The sequence below is a fragment of the Ursus arctos genome, unplaced genomic scaffold, assembly GCF_023065955.2.
Source record: "Ursus arctos isolate Adak ecotype North America unplaced genomic scaffold, UrsArc2.0 scaffold_26, whole genome shotgun sequence".
Classification (NCBI taxonomy): domain Eukaryota; kingdom Metazoa; phylum Chordata; class Mammalia; order Carnivora; family Ursidae; genus Ursus; species Ursus arctos.
The window spans coordinates 10,129,377-10,148,299 of record NW_026622941.1 but is presented as its reverse complement, the minus strand read 5'-3'; the positions used below and the strand labels follow the sequence as shown (position 1 = coordinate 10,148,299).

General features: G+C 34.2%; 1 protein-coding gene across 4 annotated transcripts; it reads left to right on the top strand.

The window, feature by feature from the left end:
* Positions 1 to 1,067: 1,067 nt before the first annotated feature.
* On the top strand, positions 1,068 to 17,955 carry LOC113257895 (NKG2-D type II integral membrane protein-like). 4 transcript variants are annotated; one of them, XM_057319034.1, is made up of 9 exons: positions 1,068 to 1,184; positions 1,309 to 1,368; positions 5,671 to 5,793; positions 6,774 to 6,884; positions 9,654 to 9,746; positions 10,214 to 10,249; positions 10,614 to 10,765; positions 11,306 to 11,409; positions 14,067 to 17,955. In XM_057319034.1, exons 4-9 carry the CDS (start codon positions 6,845 to 6,847, stop codon positions 14,182 to 14,184), a joined length of 543 nt encoding a protein of 180 aa, XP_057175017.1. In that variant the 5' UTR covers positions 1,068 to 1,184; positions 1,309 to 1,368; positions 5,671 to 5,793; positions 6,774 to 6,844; the 3' UTR covers positions 14,185 to 17,955. The 4 variants fall into 4 exon arrangements, with proteins under 4 accessions (XP_057175017.1, XP_026358231.2, XP_057175018.1 ...); XM_026502446.4 differs by lacking the exon at positions 1,309 to 1,368; XM_057319035.1 differs by lacking the exon at positions 1,309 to 1,368 and having other exon boundaries at positions 6,778 to 6,884; positions 14,067 to 14,507.
* Positions 17,956 to 18,923: the final 968 nt, after the last annotated feature.

Below are 18,923 nucleotides of genomic sequence, written 5' to 3'. Positions count from 1 at the left end.
ATTCAAGAATTTCGAATCCCCGCCTTGTATTCGTCCTATTACAATGTACTAGTTGACGCTATTATGACATTATATGTGTTTTGCCCACTACATAAACCCTTGCTGAATGTTCTGCATAAATATTTAGTTTCTGAATAAGGATGTTTGCAGATTTTTTGCTTTAAAATAAATGCCAGTACTGTTAACATACAGTGTTATATTAGTTTCAAGTGTACAATATAGTGATTCACCAGTTCTGTATATTACTCAGTGCTCCTTGTGATGAGTGTATTCTTAATCCTCTTCACCTATTTCATCCATCCCCCCGCCCACCTCCCCTCCGGTAACCGTCAGTTTGTTCTCTACATTGCAGACTTTTTCCTTCAATATGTCCATCCACATCCAGACTCAGATCTATTTCTCTGTCTTGTTTATTTACCTTCTTGCTCTTGTGAACTTTAGAAGCTGTCTTTGGACATGTTTCTTACCAATTCAAACATATTTACAGAAAAGTTGAGACTACAAAAGTTCCATCGGGTCCTAACCACAGACCTTTTACTTTCATTTCTGGGCAACTGCCCACCATATACCTCTGACCACATCCAGGTTCAGTGTCACAGCTTCAAGTGAGCATCCTGCCCCAGAAGACTTTTTCTCACCACAAAGTTGCACTGTGGCCTCAACACCTCCTCCCTTTACGGTACACAGGAAGAGCTTAATATGCACTCAGGCCATGTGAGCCCATGAACGTGTAGCTTACTGGCCAAGAAGGCCAGTTGATTAGGTCTTGGTGGGTGGTTATTCTCATATAACAAAAGTAGTTTCTAAATAGTTTGTTGAAGTGGTGGTGGGTGTTTTTAAATGACTTGAACCCAGGCTGTTTGCAAAGCATCATAACTTTCTTTCCCTAATAGTTTTAAGAGGTCGGGTAAATAAGCCCATGTGAAGCCCATACATTTATTTTTTGTACCAAATGATCATTTCTGCATACATTTTTGTTGGTGGTGTTGGTTTTTTTCATGTATTAGTAAGTATGTTTTCTGAAAATTACATCACATCCTTTTGTAGTTTTATGTATCACCAAAGCATCACTAATGTCAGCAAATCCTCAACAGATGTTCTGACACGACGGATGCACAGTGGATATGTGCTCAGCATCAAGGAAGAAATTGGAATGTCTGCATTTATATTATTTCTTTATACAAGTAAGTTTTTTTTTTAACTCTTCCCCTCCCTTTTATTTATTTATTTTTTTAAATTCACCATCCTGGCCTCACTTTAGAATATGCGTCTTTAAGAATCTTGTCTTCACTCTGTCGGTTTGTTTAGGAGCCTTTATATGTAACACAGAGCTTCCGTGCCTAGCTTCTCGTGAAACTGAACTCACAGGTATGTTTTTATAACTCCCTCACAGGGCTAAAAGTGCCTATTTGAACAAAATGAAATGAGTAGACTAATTAGATGCTGTGTATACCCTATTCCTACCTCTTCTTCTCGATCTTTATTTAAGAGACACACAATTTGATTAACTCTTATGCTACTAACGTAAAAATGACACTTCAGGCAAATGTGATTTAGATTTCCTCCTAAAAAGCCCACATTTGAGCATCCATTCATTTCCTTTCATAAACCAACTGTACAATTGTGATTGTAAGAAAATATCAGCTTACATTTCCTAATTATAGATCTAATTTTATGTATAATAGTCAATGGAAAATGTCGATTACCTGAAAAGACTATCGATATGAGAATGTCAGAATATACCATTCTTCTTCTTTTCTCCAACTTGCTCTGTATTTGTTTATCTTGTTTATTCTTGAACTTGTTTCATAGTTATTTGTGCATTTTCCATCACCTCCTCTAAAATATAAACTCCAAGAGGGCAGGAAATTTTGTTGAGATTGTTCACTTCAGCATTCCCAAGGCCTAGAAAAGTGCCTGGCAAATAGTAGTCACTAAAAAAGGTGTGTTGAGCAAACTTGTTTATTGTCCAGCCCTGAAATGTATGACCACATATAGCTTGCCTTCCTTCCTGACTATAGCTTTAGGAATTTTGAGTTTAGTAACTTTACGTTTCTTAAAATTTTATGTATTTTTTTAAATTATCTTACTTTATATTTTTCCCAATATTCTGAATAAATGAATATAAATAAAATGCATCCTGAGTCAATCTTATGAATTGGTATCAACTCGCATGCATTTACTTCTTTCTCTCTCTCTCTCTTTTTATTTAGAGAGGATGAGAGTGCAAGCAGGGAAGGGAGGGGCGGAGGGAGAGAGAAAGAGAGAGGGAACCTTAAGCAAGCTCCACGTCCAGTGCGGAGGGTGTGTGTTTAAGTTCCTAATTCTTCTGCATATATATATATATATATATATATATATATATATATATGCAGATATATATATTATACCTGCATATATATATATATATATATTATACACACACATATATATATATTATACACATATATATGGTAAAGATCAAATATTACATTTTTATATTGTTATAAACGATTTTTCAGCATTAATTATTTAATGGTATCTCATTTTCTACTTTATCTGCAATGCTACTTCATATACTTTTCTCATCTGTGCACATAACTTGTCCTTATCTGTATCTTTTCTCTTTTTCAGTTTGTCTGCTTTGTCTATGCTCTTCTCTCATTTTGTCTTAATTAACAGAGCTTTAAACAAGGTCTTAATATCCAGTAGGACAAGTCCCCCACCTTTTCTTCTGCAATAGTGATAGGACTAATGGCTTTTGCAATTTATGAATATTTAGGATCTCATTTTGTAAATTATACAATAAAACTGAGGATATTAATTGGAATACTTAATTCTCTGAAACATTTTAGGATTAATTGACATCTTTTTAAGGTCCAGTAGTTTCATCAAAATTTAGGGTTTTAAAGAAATGTCATATAAGTTATGTAAGTTCCATGTAGATCTTCTCTATTTCTGTTAGATTTGCTCATAAGCACCTTACTGAGTCTCTATTGTTATTGTCAATGATATATTTCTAAAGATTAATTTTTTTCTGTTTATAGATGATATTCAATGTAATAGTTTTTGCAAGTTAATGCTACATTCAGTTATACTAATATTATTTCTATTAACTGGTCATTAAATTATTTTTTATTTTCTATGTTGTAGAGGCCCAGGCCAGGCAGCCCCAAGATGGGCCACTTTGGCATAGAGATTATTTTGAATTAAAAATAATCAAAACCCCTGTGACTCCTGATCTCAGGATCATGAATTTAAGCATCATGTTGGGCATAGATTTTACTTAATTAAAAAAAAAAAGAGTAAAAGTAAACACCCAGCAGATACAGGAAGAGCTCTATGTCTCCCCCTTCAAACGCCTAAATTTACACTGGAAAAGAGAAGCTGTGCCAAGAAGAAAGGTATTAGCAGAGACTCTCCTTTACCTAAGGAACTTATCTACATAATAAGGCAACCTTGTTTTTCAAACATCTCCTTTTACTTTCTTGCTAATGAGCTTTCTCCCTTCTGTATCTCAGGCCCTCCCCTCTCTCCTTTACTCATGTAAGTTTCATGTTGCCTAGTTGTCTTCAGAATTTGTGTCTGTGGATTCCCCATATGCCTATTAAATTTGATTTCCTCCTGTTGGTCTGTCTCAAGTCAATTTGATTCTAAGTTCAACTAAAAGGACCATAGGGCAGAAAAATGTCTTCCACCCCAATAATGTAGATGAACATATCATCAGAAAAAAAATATTTAAGTCCTTATCTCTTTAATTTCTTCTGGTGGTCTTAAATGTGCTGAAAAATCTTCACAATGACATTGAAAAGAAGTGATATTAGTGATTGTTTGCTTTCATTGATTTCTAAAAGACTATTAATATCTCCAAGCATAAGTTCTCTCATATGTATGTTAAATATCATTTTTATCATGAAAAGGTGTTGAATTTTAGCAAATGTGCTTTCCACCTTAATGGAGTCGTGTTCTATTTCTTTAGCCTATTGTTTATAGCAAATTACACTTAATAATTTTTCTTTCAAAGGCAAACTATTGGTATTATCATGAAATAAACTCAATTTAATTACCTATATGAGTTTTATACACTTTTGATTTGGTTTAGCACTGTTTTAAGATTTTGCAACAATTTTCATAAATGAGATTGACTTTCCTTTTTCCTTTCTTAACATATTCTCATCTAATTTAGGCACCAAGGTAATTAATTCTACTTTTAGTGAAAGAAATAACTATTTTCTTTTATCTATACCATCTAGAAGAGTTTGCATAAATTATAATGATCTTTTTCTCAAAAGTTTATTATTTCTCTCCTGTAAAACTACTTGGCTTTTGTGTTATCCGTATGGGAAGCTTTTTGTTTGCTTGTTTGCTTGTTTTTGCAGAAATTACTTTTATTACACTAGGATATTCCTTAATGAGCTGGCAATTATTCCCATGAAGGAGAGTTCAGAAAACAGCTTGATGTTCCACAAATGAGTGAAACCATATGATAACTGTCTTCCTCTGCTTGACTCATTTCACTTAGCATAATCTCCTCCAGTGCCGTCCATGTTGCTGCAATGTTGGGTAATCGTTCTTTCTGATGGCTGAGTAATATTCCATTGTATATATGGACGGACCACATCTTCTTTATCCATTCGTCTGTTGAAGGGCATCTCGGCTCCTTCGACAGTTTAGCTATTTTGGGCATTGCTGCTTTAAACATTTGGGTACAGTTGCCCCTTCAAATCACTATGTTTGTATCCTTTGGATAAATACTTAGTAGTGCAATTGCTGGGTCATAGGATAGCTCTATTTTTAACTTTTTGAGGAAACGCCCTACAGTTTTCCAGAATGGCTGTACCAGTTTGCATTCCCACTAATAGTGCAAGAGGGTTCCCCTTTCTCCTCAGGCTCCCATTGGGTGTGGCAGTCTTCTTTATCATTTTTTAATGTAACAAAAATTATGAGTAGCTAAAAACCAGAACACTAAGACATTAGTTGATTATATTGCTATTCTGGCATAAGATTTAGTGCTAATGTTCTGAGAAATAGACAGTAATATAATGAGTGATGTTCACAAGGAAAGTAGAGAAAAGGGCCTATTTAATAAGAGCAGAGATGGGTGTGAGATACCACATATATCATAAATGAAGTCATACTAACCACACCCTGACTATTGTTGAAGCTAGGCCTATGATGATTCATTACAGAACTTTTATTTTGCATGCACTTTATATTTTTATAATTAGAAGGTCATGTGTGTACACATATATGTCTAAATACTTGTATGCACTTGTGTGGTGCATATACTTATGTGTATATATATGTAAGATATCCTTCTATAGTTCCAACTTTCATGATGCAGCATACTTGATTCCATTCAAATTTATAGCAGCATGTGCACAAGATGTTTATGAAGTTAACTTAGTTTTCTTTCTGTTCCCCCACACAGCACTTGCAACCCTATTTTAGAACAATTTCTCACTTTTAATTCAGAAAGAGATTATCTAATCTCACCATTTGTTCCTCAAAACTCTAGGAAACTTCTTATCACTGAATTGATCATTTAAGTCATAAAATCATGTTAACACCTCACTTTTATTTCACCACTCAGTGGAATTTTCTGTGCTGTGATAAAGTGGAAGTAGTGTGGTTTGTGCTATGCTTTTTCACAAGATGAGATTACAATACCATTTGTCATATCTTTCTCAGGAATCAGAATTGACCGTACATCTCTAGTTTGCGTTCTCAAGTGATAACTCAGGACATGGCTTAATTTTTCAATTGTGTAGGAGATTTTATCCACAAGAATCAAGACCTTCCTTCTTTTATCAGGTGTGTTTCTGTGTGTGTTTGTGTTTCTAACAACTGTTATTCAAGAAATGAGAAATTCTTGAGGTTTCAAACTCAAGAAAGTTTCCAAAAATATTTACACCATAAGGTAATTATAATTGCTTCTTAAGTGTGTGAATAGAATTACAGAGGTCAGGGAATGCTTCTTACTTCTGAGGTATATACTGGTTTTCACTGTACTCAATGGTGAGTAGGCAGGATATATTTACTGAAGAATAAGATGTTATGATGTTGCTATAAGATGGAGTCTTGTCATTAAACAAAACTAGAAGAATAAATCTACATTTGGGATTAGAGGATTGAATTTCCATTTGAATTCACACTTGGGAGTTTTCTGCTCTTGTGCAGGGCACTTACCCTCTGTGATACACAACCTTATTTACAAAATGAAAAAACATGTTGTTACTTCCTACTACCATTGTCAAATATGAAACAGCTTTTTTTAAATCTATGCAATGCGTATGTTTATTAAATAGCCATTTCTCGCTGAGAGCTCTTCTAGACACTTCAAGATGTTACTATATAAATAAAACGTGATTTTTTTGCTAATAATGATAATAACTTGTAGATGATGATGATGATGATGGTGATGATGGTGATAATGATGATAATATGGACAGAAGTTGAATTAATATGTACTAGGAACAAACATACAAAAATTTAATATATCTTACCCAAATTTGCCTTGCCAAAAAAAAATTGTCACCAAATAAAATAACTGTAAATAGAAAACTATACGTGTTGTCATTCAAGATCAGTGATGGAAAATATTTTTGATTAAGTAGCTTAATGTACACGAATTAAAAACACCCATTATATTTTTGAAATAACTATTTATTATTTTATAAGCAAGAGAAATGTAAAAAATTAATTTTGCCTGGCTTTGTATGAACTTTTATTTTCATTTTTCCCCTTTATATAAATGAATGGGAAAGATATTTTTGTACTTTTGTTTTTCTAAGGAAGATATGTCATCTTCAAAATGATGATTTTGGATTCATCTCTGGAGTAAATAAACAGTCATAATCAAGCAATGAAGTTGATCCAAGATCAGTGGGCTCGTCACAATATGGGTATGTGTTTTGCACATCAATGTGCAGATTGGCCTGTGTATAATTTTAAGATAGCCAGAATTTGATACAAGCATACAAGGCGTAAGAAAACAAATTACTCTGATTCACTTATGTTCATCTCATGTTCTATTTTAAGGAGTTTTCAAAAACTTTAAAGCTTTTTTCCTCCTTTGTTTCATTAACTACCTAAAGTAAAATCTTTCACAATTTGAGGTAGCCTGAAATAGTGACAGCATAAGGATTTGGAGTTAGAAGAAGCAACAATTTGATTAATTTGTCTGCTGGTGCTAGCCAACATGAATAACCAAGAAAAAGAAAAAAGCAAATGATATGAAATTAGAACAAAAAGGCAAAATTAACATTATTTGCAAAAAATTGTAATTTAAAAGATTAAAAAGGCCTCAAAAGCTTCACCCAAAAATATTACAAACAATAAGGAAATCTGATATGAGGACTTGACTGAAAATAAGATGTAAAAATCAACTGCCTTACTAACTACAAAAACAAGAAAATTGTGATGAAACAAAAATGCCATATATATGAGACCAAAATTTTTTTTAAAAGACAGAAATAAACTTTTTAATTGAAAATGAGTAAACCTATTAATTTAAAGTTATATTGATGAACATAAAATAAGACATGCATAATGGGAAAAGACATTTTAAAGATATAAATTATCTACATATATTTATGCATTTAATGTGACTCTATTGAAAGATCAATTACCATATTTTAAACGTACAGGTTCTTGAAAAGCTTAAAGTTCTCTTTTTTTAAAGTTCTTAAGGTACATATAAAGTGTAATGATAGCCAAGTTATTCTGAAAGAGAAATGTAATATACAATTGTGGGTACTGTGAAAAACTCAAGCATATTATAAAACCAAGGGAATTTTACATATAGTTTGAATACAAAACACACAAAGAATATAGGGATAAATGAAAATACAAATATGAATGTATTACATGCTAAAGGTGGTATTTCATATCAATGAGAACACATTGATTTATTCAGTAAATGATGTTAGAAAAGTTCAGTGCCCATTTGGAAAAAAAATTATAAATTTAAGTTCTTCCCTTATTTATTACACATATACACACACATACACACACACACACCCCAAATAGGTCAAATAAAAAAGGAAACCATATAACATGACGACACATGAGTGTAGTATACTTTATAAACTCAGAATAATGGAGACATTTTATTCATATCCAAAAAAAAAAAAAAAAGAAGCAGCCACAAAGGAAAATTTGATCAAGTCAACCATTACGCATTTCAGCACCCCCAAAGTTTCATAATGTTAAAACAGAAATATCTGAGGTTTGTGTTTGCAAAACATATGGTGAGAAATAAACTAATATCCCTAACCCAAAAAGTAAAAAAGGAACGAGCTACTCAATACAAACAAGAAAATTCTCAGAGAAATAAAATAAAAACATTATTTAACCATAGTAAAAGATGCCCAATCTTATTCATAACAGGAAAAATAAAATTAAAATTAAAAATATTGTTTATAGGGGCGCCTGGGTAGCGCAGTCGTTAAGGCGTCTGCCTTCGGCTCAGGGCGTGATCCTGGCGATCCAGGATCGAGTCCCACATCGGGCTCTTCCGCTATGAGCCTGCTTCTTCCTCTCCCACTCCCCCTGCTGTGTTCCCTCTCTCGCTGGCTGTCTCTCTGTCACATAAATAAATAAAATCTTTAAAAAAAAATATATATATTGTTTATAAGACATACATTTTAAAATGTGAATAATATTTAGTGCAGGGAAGATGTGAGCAAACAAGGTTTTAAATTAATTTTTGGTATTACACAAACTGGTATTTCTTCTTTGGACTGAAAATGTTAATCATTACAAAAATTTTAAATGCAAATTCCCTTTGACTCAGCAATTACTAAGAGATTTCTCTTAGAAATCCTCTTAGAGAGGAACTCAAAAATATGCACATGTGTATATAAACTGTTATTCATATTGTTATATCTAATAGCAAAACTAAGAAACAATTTAAATACACATTGGAAAAAATTAAAAGTCTGTCAATAGATTTTGTCCATATACCAATGAAATACAAGGAAAACTGCCATTTATAAAATTTTGACTTTAGGGGCGCTTGGGTGGCGCAGTTGTTAAGCATCTGCCTTTGGCTCAGGGCGTGATCCCAGCGTTATGGGATTGAGCCCCACGTCAGGCTCCTCCGCTATGAGCCTGCTTCTTCCTCTCCCACTCCCCCTGCTTGTGTTCCCTCTCTCGCTGGCTGTCTCTCTCTCTCTCTGTCAAATAAATAAATAAATAAAATCTTTTAAAAAAAATCTCTGTAAAAAATAAATTTTGACTTTATAAGACATGATATAGAATAATCACTAAGATATTTTCTTAAGCAAAAAAAAAAAATCAGGGAATATTTTCCACAGTTTCTTCAACGTGTTTTTAAAAAGGGATTGAAGGAAACGGTCTGTATTTGTTATTGTAGCACCATAAAAAAAAAAAAATCAAAAATTATAACCATGATTTATCCTAGGGAGGGAACTGGAGAACTTTTAGAGAGAAATAGGAGGGAATATGCATTTCTATAGTCTCTCTCTCTCTTTTATAAAACACTTACAAGGTACCTATTTTACTTGTTCTGAGAAAAATAATAAAGTAAAAGTACCAATATCACTCCTCCCATAAAAAACTCTCATAACGTTTATATCAAACACGAGCATACCAAAACTTTTTAACCCTTATTTTCTATTCTTTCTCACTTTTTTTTTTTTTTTTTACAGTATCTGCATTTTTCATGGCCCGTGCCATTGCTATAGCTATGGGGATCCATTTCATTATAATGGTAATGATATGCGGTGCCCTAATCATACATTGTAAGTGATAGTAGAGAAGTAAAGCATTCTCGATCTGATGATTGCAATGCATGACTTCGATTAGTATTCAGAAGCACAGAGACATAAACTAGCAATATTGTATGTGTCCTTATGTTTTTGCTATTAGTGAGTGTAAAAATGTGTCAGCTACTTTTGCTAGGACTAGGTTACTAATAACCTTTTAATAATTTTGACTTTTTATTGTTGAACTGTGTTTTACATATAATGTTAAAATAATTTTAGATGTACAACGTAGTGATTTGACAATTCTATACATTACTCAATGCTCGCAATGATGAGTGTAATCACCGTCTGTCACTATCAAATGTTATTACAATATTATTGAGTATATTACTTATGCTGTACTTTTCATCTTCATGACTTACTTATTTTATAACTGGAAGTTTGTACCTCTTAATCCTCTTAATGATTATTTTAATACCTCCTCTTAATGATTATTTTAATAGCATTATTCAACCAAGAAGCTCCAATTTCTTTGCAAGGTAAGTGAAAATTTTCTAATATTTTGAAACACAAATTACATGAATACATTCTTGAGTATAGGCATGTATCCAATGTTGTTAACAAGAGAATGTATAAGAAAATGATTAATTCTTGTCCATAATCCATAACATTCCAATTTTTTTTTTATTTTTTAACAATGAAAGAGTACTTCTAAAAAGCAGAAAATACTTAGTTTTGGCATCTCTCTCTGTATATAAATGTATAAAGAGACGTCATTGAAGATGATCAAATAGGTTTATCTGGAATGTTAGAGTTACAATAAATGAGTATTTAACCTGTCTAGACAAAATCTTCTACAATGCTCAGACTTGTACAGAACTAATAATATATTTCTCTTTCTAGAAAGTTATTGTGGCCCATGTCCTAAAAACTGGGTATGTTATAGAAATAACTGCTACCGATTTTTTAACGAGAGCAAAAGCTGGTACCAGAGCCAAGCTTCTTGTATTTCTCAAAATTCTAGTCTCCTGAAGATATACAGCAGAGAGGATCAGGTTGAGTATTTGTTTTAATTTCCCTTCCTATATTCAGTCCTAACATGTGAGGCGACTCACCGGAATACGAACCTGAGACATAAGAGAGGCACTAAGACTCAGATATCCACCCTAAATCTTTCTGCATCAAAAATAAGAAAGCACAGGGCGCCGGGGTGGCTTAGTCGGTTAAGTATCTGCCTTCCACTCAGCTCATGATCCCAGGGTCCTGGGATGGAGCCCTGTGTCAGGCCCACTGCTCAGTGGAGAGTCTGCTTCTCCCTCTCCCTCTGCCCCTCCCCGCAACTTGCGCTCTCTCTCTTTCTCATGTGCTTGCTCTCTCTCTCTCTCTCTCAAATAGATAAAATCTATAGAATTTAAAATTAAAAAAAGAAAAACAAGAAAGCAGAGAAATTGAAGGTATTATGTACAGTGTTTAAGTCAGAATTAGGCTAGAGGACAGAATACATTTCCTCAAGTGTGGGGAAAAAATGATTAAAGGATTATGGCCTTGTATTAATTAACCTTCTGGGCACTGATTTTATTTGTGGTCTTGAACAGGATTTCTTTAAATTGGTGAAGTCATATCATTGGCTGGGACTAATACAAACTCCAGAAAATGGATCTTGGCGGTGGGAAGATGGCACCATTCTCTTGCCCAACCAGTAAGTCTGTAGCAGTAGGTGTCTATTTGTGGATTTGTTTCTAAGCTGTCCCTACGTTCATTCATGTTACTTCACACAAGGCCAGATTCTAACAGATTCAACAAAACTCTCTGAGGACCTAAATTGTTTTATCCTCTTGATTAATTGGCCCCTTTACAATACAGTGACATTCTTGTCTTGTATGACTAATTTTGACTTAAAATCTATTTTGACTGATATAATTATAGCCACACCCCCTCTTTTTTGGTTATCTTTTGCATACAATATGCAAAATGAATATTCCGTCCATTCACTTTTGGCCTGTGTGTCCTCAAAGTAAAGTAAGTCTCTTGCAGACAGCATGTCAATGTATCACATTTTTAATCCATTTAGCCACCCTATAATATATCTTTTCCCCTCCTTCTGGCTACTTTAATAGTTTTTGTTTGTAACTGGATTTGAGAAATTTGGTTGTAATATGCCTTGGATTAGGGTTTCTTTTTTTTTAAATTTCTTATGCTTGTGTTTTGTTGAGACTCTTGGATCTATGAGTTTATAATTTTCAAACAAAATTAGAAAATTTACTACCATTATTTCTTCAAATGCCCCCCCCCTTCATTTCTCTTTCCTCTCCCTCAGACACACTACAATTACAAATACATTAAGCAAATTGAAATTGGGATAAAGTTAACTGGTGCTTTTCCTGCATATAACTATAAAAGTTTTTAATTATTTTAAATTCTTTATTTTACGTATTTGAACCTCTAATTCTGTAGTACACAATAAAAACATCACAACAACATGAATGCTAATGTCGAGTGAATTAGCTGCTTTCTTTCTGTCAGACACAGTTTTAAACACTTTATATGTATCTTTTCATTGAGGACTCTTAAAAACCTCTATAACAGGGGTCATTTTTAACCTAATTTTGCTGGTAAGGAAAAGGGCTTAGAGTGCATAATAATTCACCTAAGCTATAAAATGAGTAATAGTTCTGATAGGGATTCAAATAAATGTCTTTCTTACTCTACAGACAGAATTATCATTAAATGACTTTTTAAAAATCTCTTCTCAAGGCACCTGGGTGGCTCAGTCAGTTGGGCATCCCACTCTTGGTTTCAGCTCAGGTCATGATCTCATGGGTCATGCGATCAAGCCCTGCCCTGAGCTCCATGCTCAGAGGGGAGTCTGTTTGAAGATTCTCTCCCTCTGCCCCTCCTCCCTGCCCCCTAACATAAATAAATCTTTTTTAAAAAATCTCCTCTTACTGATTTTGAAGTTTACTTTGCTTCTCTAATGGTTAGTTGGTAGTAATCAATGCATAACCTTTTACTGCTGTCTCCTTCTTTCGTATCTCCCCTTATATTTATTGTAACAGGTACTACATACCCTCCTACCTCATTATATATTTGGAATTTGGAGGCCCCAGTACCCCTTAGAATTGATCTGGGATGACCTCATTTCTGTATGGCTTGAGATTTTATTTTTGACAAAAAGCAGTTTATTCTCTAGAAATACTAATAAAATTTGTATCACCTTAACTCAATATTTTCCACACTGCAAGTGGAAATGTTTGTTTTAGAAGCAAAAGCAAAACAATTAGCAAAATAAGTTTCAGTTTATGCATGTGATAAGTATTTGTTGAGTGTTACTGAATTTCCCGGAACTATGCAGAGATAATGACAGAGATGAATAAGACACAACTCCTTCAAGGGCTTTACACTTCAGTTAGAGATATCATTATAAGCAAATGAGTACAATCCAGAATAATCAGTACTCTGGCAGACATGGGATACAAATGATATGGGAAAACACACACGGAAACTGAAGGAATACAACAACAAAGTGATATTTAAAAATGAGACTCTAATGTGCATAGATTGAGACCAACTAAGAGAAATAACTAAAAAAATTTTTTTTTTCTCCTATGGTAGCTAGTGGTTTCTATATGGACTGAGTTTCTTCTCTTGTCCTTTTGAGTACGAACTATCAGACCATGGTCTGTCTTTATTTTATTGTTCAGATTCACTCTGATGCATCTTCACTCTTTCCTTGATCTTCTATTTCCCACCTGTTCTTGGCAGAAAACAGAGCACCAGATTCCAAGGCAAAATAGATAAACGGATATAACTACCTCTACATGAAATGCCTATACACACATACACATATGTATTTATATTTACGTATGTGTGCATATATTTATATATATACACACACAGACATATTTAATATGTAAGACAATTTTAAAATTTTTATTTCCTTACCAAGTAAAGTTGCATATATCCAAAGAACATTGTTTATTTTTGCATAAAACATGACATCTGCTGACTTCTACATCGAATTCTAAATTCATTTCTAATCTATTTGCTGAAAAAAAAATTTAAAAACTTTCATTTCACTCAGGTACGTATATCAAGAGATTCCAGACTTCCTAAATTGACCAATTTCCAATGTGGAAATAAAATAGTGGCATATAATTTATAATAGAATGAAGCTTTTGCTTTTATAACTGCGTTGGCTATATTTTGCACATCCTTAACTAAGAAAGACCAGGTACGGTCCTAAAACCTTCTGAAATGATATTATTTCAATACCTATACTTAAATATATTTTATTGCATTTTTATATTTATGTATGAATAAAGTCACAAATATAATTTGTCTTTCTTTCTAATCTAGATTAACAATGGTTGAAATGCAGAATGGAACCTGTGCAGTTTATGGATCAAGTTTTAAAGGTTACACTGAAAACTGTTTATCTCCAAACACATACATCTGCATGCAGAGGATTGTGTAAAAGCTTATGATTTATAAAAAATATAAAGAATTCAAAAACACAGAAGCCATTCTTGGGGCACAAGGGTGGCTCAGTCAGTTAAGCATCTGCCTTCCGTTCAGGTCATGATTGCAGGTTCCTGGGACTGAGCCTCAAGTCAGGCTCCCTGCAGGAAGCCAGCATCTCCCTCTGCCCCTCCCCCTGCTCGAGCTCTCGCTCTCTCTCTCTCGCTCTATGTCAAATAAATAACAATAAAATATTTTGAAAAAAATAAGCCATTCTTTGAATGTTCTCCAAGAAGAAAACTTCCAGAAGAAAATTCCACCAATAGTTATTGAATTATTTTTCTGTCAATGATCTGACACAAAAAATAACCTTGTAGGGGAATAAAGGCCAATAATTTAAGAATTTATCTTCTATAAGAATGTTTTGTTTAATTTTTGTAAAATTTCTAGTAATGAACAGCTTCCTTTTTATATTTAATAAACTGTTGATGAAACCCAGGGTTAAATGAAACTTCAAACTACAATTTTATTAAATGTGCACAAATATTACACTAAGAAGGCTTTTAGAACCTTTCAAACTCAAAAATTTTGAAAATTAAATAAATCTAAAGCTGGGTGAAGGGTATATGAGGGTTCATTACATTGGCTATATTTAGAAGTTTTCAAAATAAAAGTTGAAATATCAACAAATATACTCTCAAAATTTCAAAATGCCACTACTATTTTACTGCAGTACACGCGATGTTTGGCAGAAGTGGAATTACTCCTCACAGTAAGAATATGGCACTAACTACTACATAACACAGAAAAATAAAGAATCGAGTTTGAAGAGGACTTTCCAGGCTTCAAGGGGAAAACGACATCTGAGTGGAAACTTGCAGAGTGACCAGAAGTTGTCTGGGCAAATCATAAGGCTAACAGAACTCTCAGCAAATGGAATACTCCTTGCAAATGTGTAGAAGTTGGAAGAGTCTATGACTCTAAAGAAAGCAAGTTTGTGCTTATACGACTGATCCTGCTTTTCGTTTGTTTTTTTGTTTGTCTTAGGTGTCATGTATGAGTGAAACTGTATGGTATTTGTCTTTCTCAGTCTGACTTATTTCACTTAGCCTAATACCCTCCAGGTCCATCCATGTCGTCTCAATGGCACAATCTCCTCCTTTGTTTGAGGGCTGTGCGATATTCCATTGTACATACGTACCGCCTCTTCCTTACCCATTCATCTATTGATGGACACTCAGGTTGCTTCTTTACCTGAAACCAATGTAATATTGTCTGTGCACTATACTCAAATTTTTAAAAATTGCAAAACAAAACAATTACAAAAAAAAAAGCCAATTTGATCAGAGCAGAATGATGGAGAAGACAGGAGCCGAAGAAGTGGAGGAGAGAGAAGCAGAGGCTAAATCACGTGGAGCTTTGTGCTCCTCATTATAATTGTGGTTTTTATTTAAGTGTAGTTGCCATTTGTGTGTTTTGTGAGGGGCATGAAGAAGTGGGTTGAACAGCATTTTGGAGGAAAATTAGTATAAAATGCCAGGGAGAAAATTATTTATTTTCTACATAGTCAATCAAGGACTGAGGAATATGTTAGTCTAAATTAGTTTTTAAATTTTTGTGTAAAGTTGTAATATGCACCACTCAAAACTAACAAAATTTAACAGTTAGTTACATTTGTTTTAAGATTTTATTATCAAATATTTAAGCCATAGCAAGTGTTTGCTTTGAAAAAATAAAGCAATATAAATTGGACTGTGTTTCTGTTTCTGGAATTAAGGAAGGGAAAATAGCCTGCCTTTAGATGGCACTAAAAATAATAAAATAAAACATTTTATAACATTGTTGTATAATGTATCACAGCTTAGGGAAAACACTGCTAAACCAACAAGATGGTAAAAACTCTGTGGAATCTCACAATTCAGTGAAAATGGGATTCCCAAGAGAAAAGCAACCATAGAAATGGACATTCATTCTGAGAGTCTATAATAAACTTGGGGAACCTTAGTTTCTGTTTTGATTATTGTCATGGAGCCCTGAAAACACAAGATAAAGCTTCGGGGCACCTTACCTAAAGGGTCAGAAACAAGTTATCTTTCCAAACCTGGAACACTCCACGGCTACAATCTCATATAAAAAATAACAAATAAAACCTACTTTTCAGGAAATAGTAACATGGACCCTTTCTGGTGAAGCGAAACAGAATATGTCACCCCCAAATATGCCTCTGATGAAATTATCTTGAGCTCAAGACAATTAAGAAGCAGCTTGAAATCACTGTCTCGAAGATATCCGCACCTCATGTTCACTGCATTCTTGTTTTCAAAGCTCGGACATGCAAACAACCTGAATGTCCACCACCAGATGAATGGGTAAAGAAAATGTGACATATGTCACATAATGGAATAATTATTCAGCCGCAAAAGGGAAGGAGATCCTGACATTTGTGACAATATGAAATGAACTTAGAGGACATTACGCTCAGTGAAATTAGGCAGACACAGAAAGAAAATACCATATGATTTCACGTATACGTAGAATGTAAAAAAGCTGAATTCGTATAAACTGAGAGTTGAATAGTTGTTGCCAGAAGCTAAGAAATTGAGGAAATTGGGAGACGTTGGTCACATGGTACAAACTTCCAATTATAAAATGAGTAAATTCTGGGGATCTACTGTACAGCACGGTGACTAAAGTTAACAATACTGGACTGTATACTTGAAAGTTTTCAGGACAGTAATGTGAAATGTTCTCACCCTACCACAACCATAAAATGCTAATTACAGGATGCGCTGGATTTGTTAACTAACCTTATTGTGCTAATCATTTTGCATGTATACGTGTATCAAATCAAGTCGTACACTTTAAACTTACACAATGTTATATGTCAATTGTATCTCAATAAACCTGGGGGTAGGGAGGGAACTATGGTGATTTCCTTTTATCACTAAAAAAAAAAAAAGAAGAAAAGAAAAAAAAGAGGAGAAGGAGGAGAAAGTAGACGAAGACAAGGGAGGAGAGGGAGGAAAGAGAACAAGACACAGGAAAAGTTATATCCCTTTAACCTCCCTTTTCTGCTTCAAGGCAGGACAGAAATTCTTTTACTGAAGATAGACTCTTAGCTCGGAGACGGGCGCCAGGGGGATCTGCAAACAAACTCGACTCTACCGCCTTCCTTCCATACAGTTACCTCCCCGTGATTCACCACCCTCGAAAGCTTTACGTGGTTTGTCTTTATTCGATCATTTCTCTACAAATGCTCTGTTCTTGCTGACGATGCTATGTAAGCTGCATTTCTAAGCTGTAGCTTTGAGTTATGCTTTGTTTTAGGATTAACCAGTGTGATATGTGCCGAGTTAATAAACTTGTCTTTCTTGGGGCACCTGGGTGGCTCAGTGGGGTAAGCTCTGACTCTTGGCTTCCGCTCAGGTGGAGATCTCAGGGTCGTGAGATGAGCCCTATGTGGGGCTCTGCGCTTACTGCCCAGTCTGCTTAAGGATTGCTCTCCCTCTCCCGCTGTCACCCCCCTCTCTCAAATAAATAAATCTTAAAAAAAAAAAAACTGTTTTTCTCTTGCTAATCTGTCTTTTTGTTCAAGAGACAGACCCACCTGAAAACTTAAGATTGGTGGACGTAAAGTTTTGCCTCCCTGTACTAGTCTTGACCTCTGGTAAGATGGAGAAAATAAAAATCTCTATTGAATATTTATAACAACAAATGAGGCCTCATGTTAGTTTACAGCCCAAAGCCTTCCTAACAGCCAAGTCCAAAAGGATACATTCAACCTTGGTTAATTGAATTTAAATTTAAAAAAATTTAAATTAAAAAATAACACGTTGAAAGAAAAATGTAAATTCTAAAAGGCTATGCCCAATGAAAGCATTTTTAAACATGAAGGCAAAATAAAGACATTTTCAGATTTAAAAAAAATTTATTTAAATTAGTTCAAGGTGAATAATGGCCTGCCTATTAACAATACCAATAGTTCCTGCAAGAAAGCAACTTCAACCCACTTTTGAAAGGAAGTTGACAGATAACCTTCCAGATTTGTTGGACAAAAAGACAGACATTGAGAGGGAGGAGGAGGAGGGGACCCAGGAAGATAGAGAGAGGGAAGAATATAGTAAATATAATAGCACTTTAACATTTAAGTAGTCTGCATGAAGGGTGTAGAGTAATCTTTTGTACAACGTTTGCGGGCTTTTTGTAAGTATAAAATTATGTCAAAATAAAAAGCTAAAACAAACACACGCAAACTTGGAGTTGTCCTTGAAGTTTCTTTTTCTCTTACGCAACGTCTAATATGTCCGTAATCTGATTGGTATATGGATATTTATTTAAAGTGGACATATACACGGATTTTTAAAGTGTAGATATATAAACATATAATCAGAGTGGCCACTTCTTACCTCCATTACTATCAAAACTGCTGCTGTTGACAAACTGCAAAAGCTTGATTTTTCTTAAATACGTTCATTTTACTTAAATCTTTGAAAGGTCTTTTACTGGATATGTAACATTGTTTAAGCAGCTATTCTTATCACTTTGAAAGTGACAAAATTCTGCCTTCCACTATTTCTGTTATGAAGTTAATTGCTTGGGGGGTGCCTGGGTGGCTCAGTCAGTTAAGCGACTGACTCTTGGTTTCAGCTCAAGTTGTGATCTCTGGGGCATGAGATCAAGCCCCATGTCAGGCTCTGTGCTTAGCGTGGAGTCTGCTTGGGACTCTCTGTCTCCCTCTCTGTCTGCCTCTCCCCC

Coding starts and splice junctions, on each gene's coding strand:
- LOC113257895 (XM_026502446.4), top strand. CDS start 6,845: ATGAAGTTGATCCAAGATCAGTGGGCTCGTCACAATATGG. Junction 9,747..10,213: donor CGGTGCCCTAATCATACATT/GTAAGTGATAGT, acceptor TTATTTTAATAG/CATTATTCAACCAAGAAGCT. Junction 10,766..11,305: donor TATACAGCAGAGAGGATCAG/GTTGAGTATTTG, acceptor GGTCTTGAACAG/GATTTCTTTAAATTGGTGAA.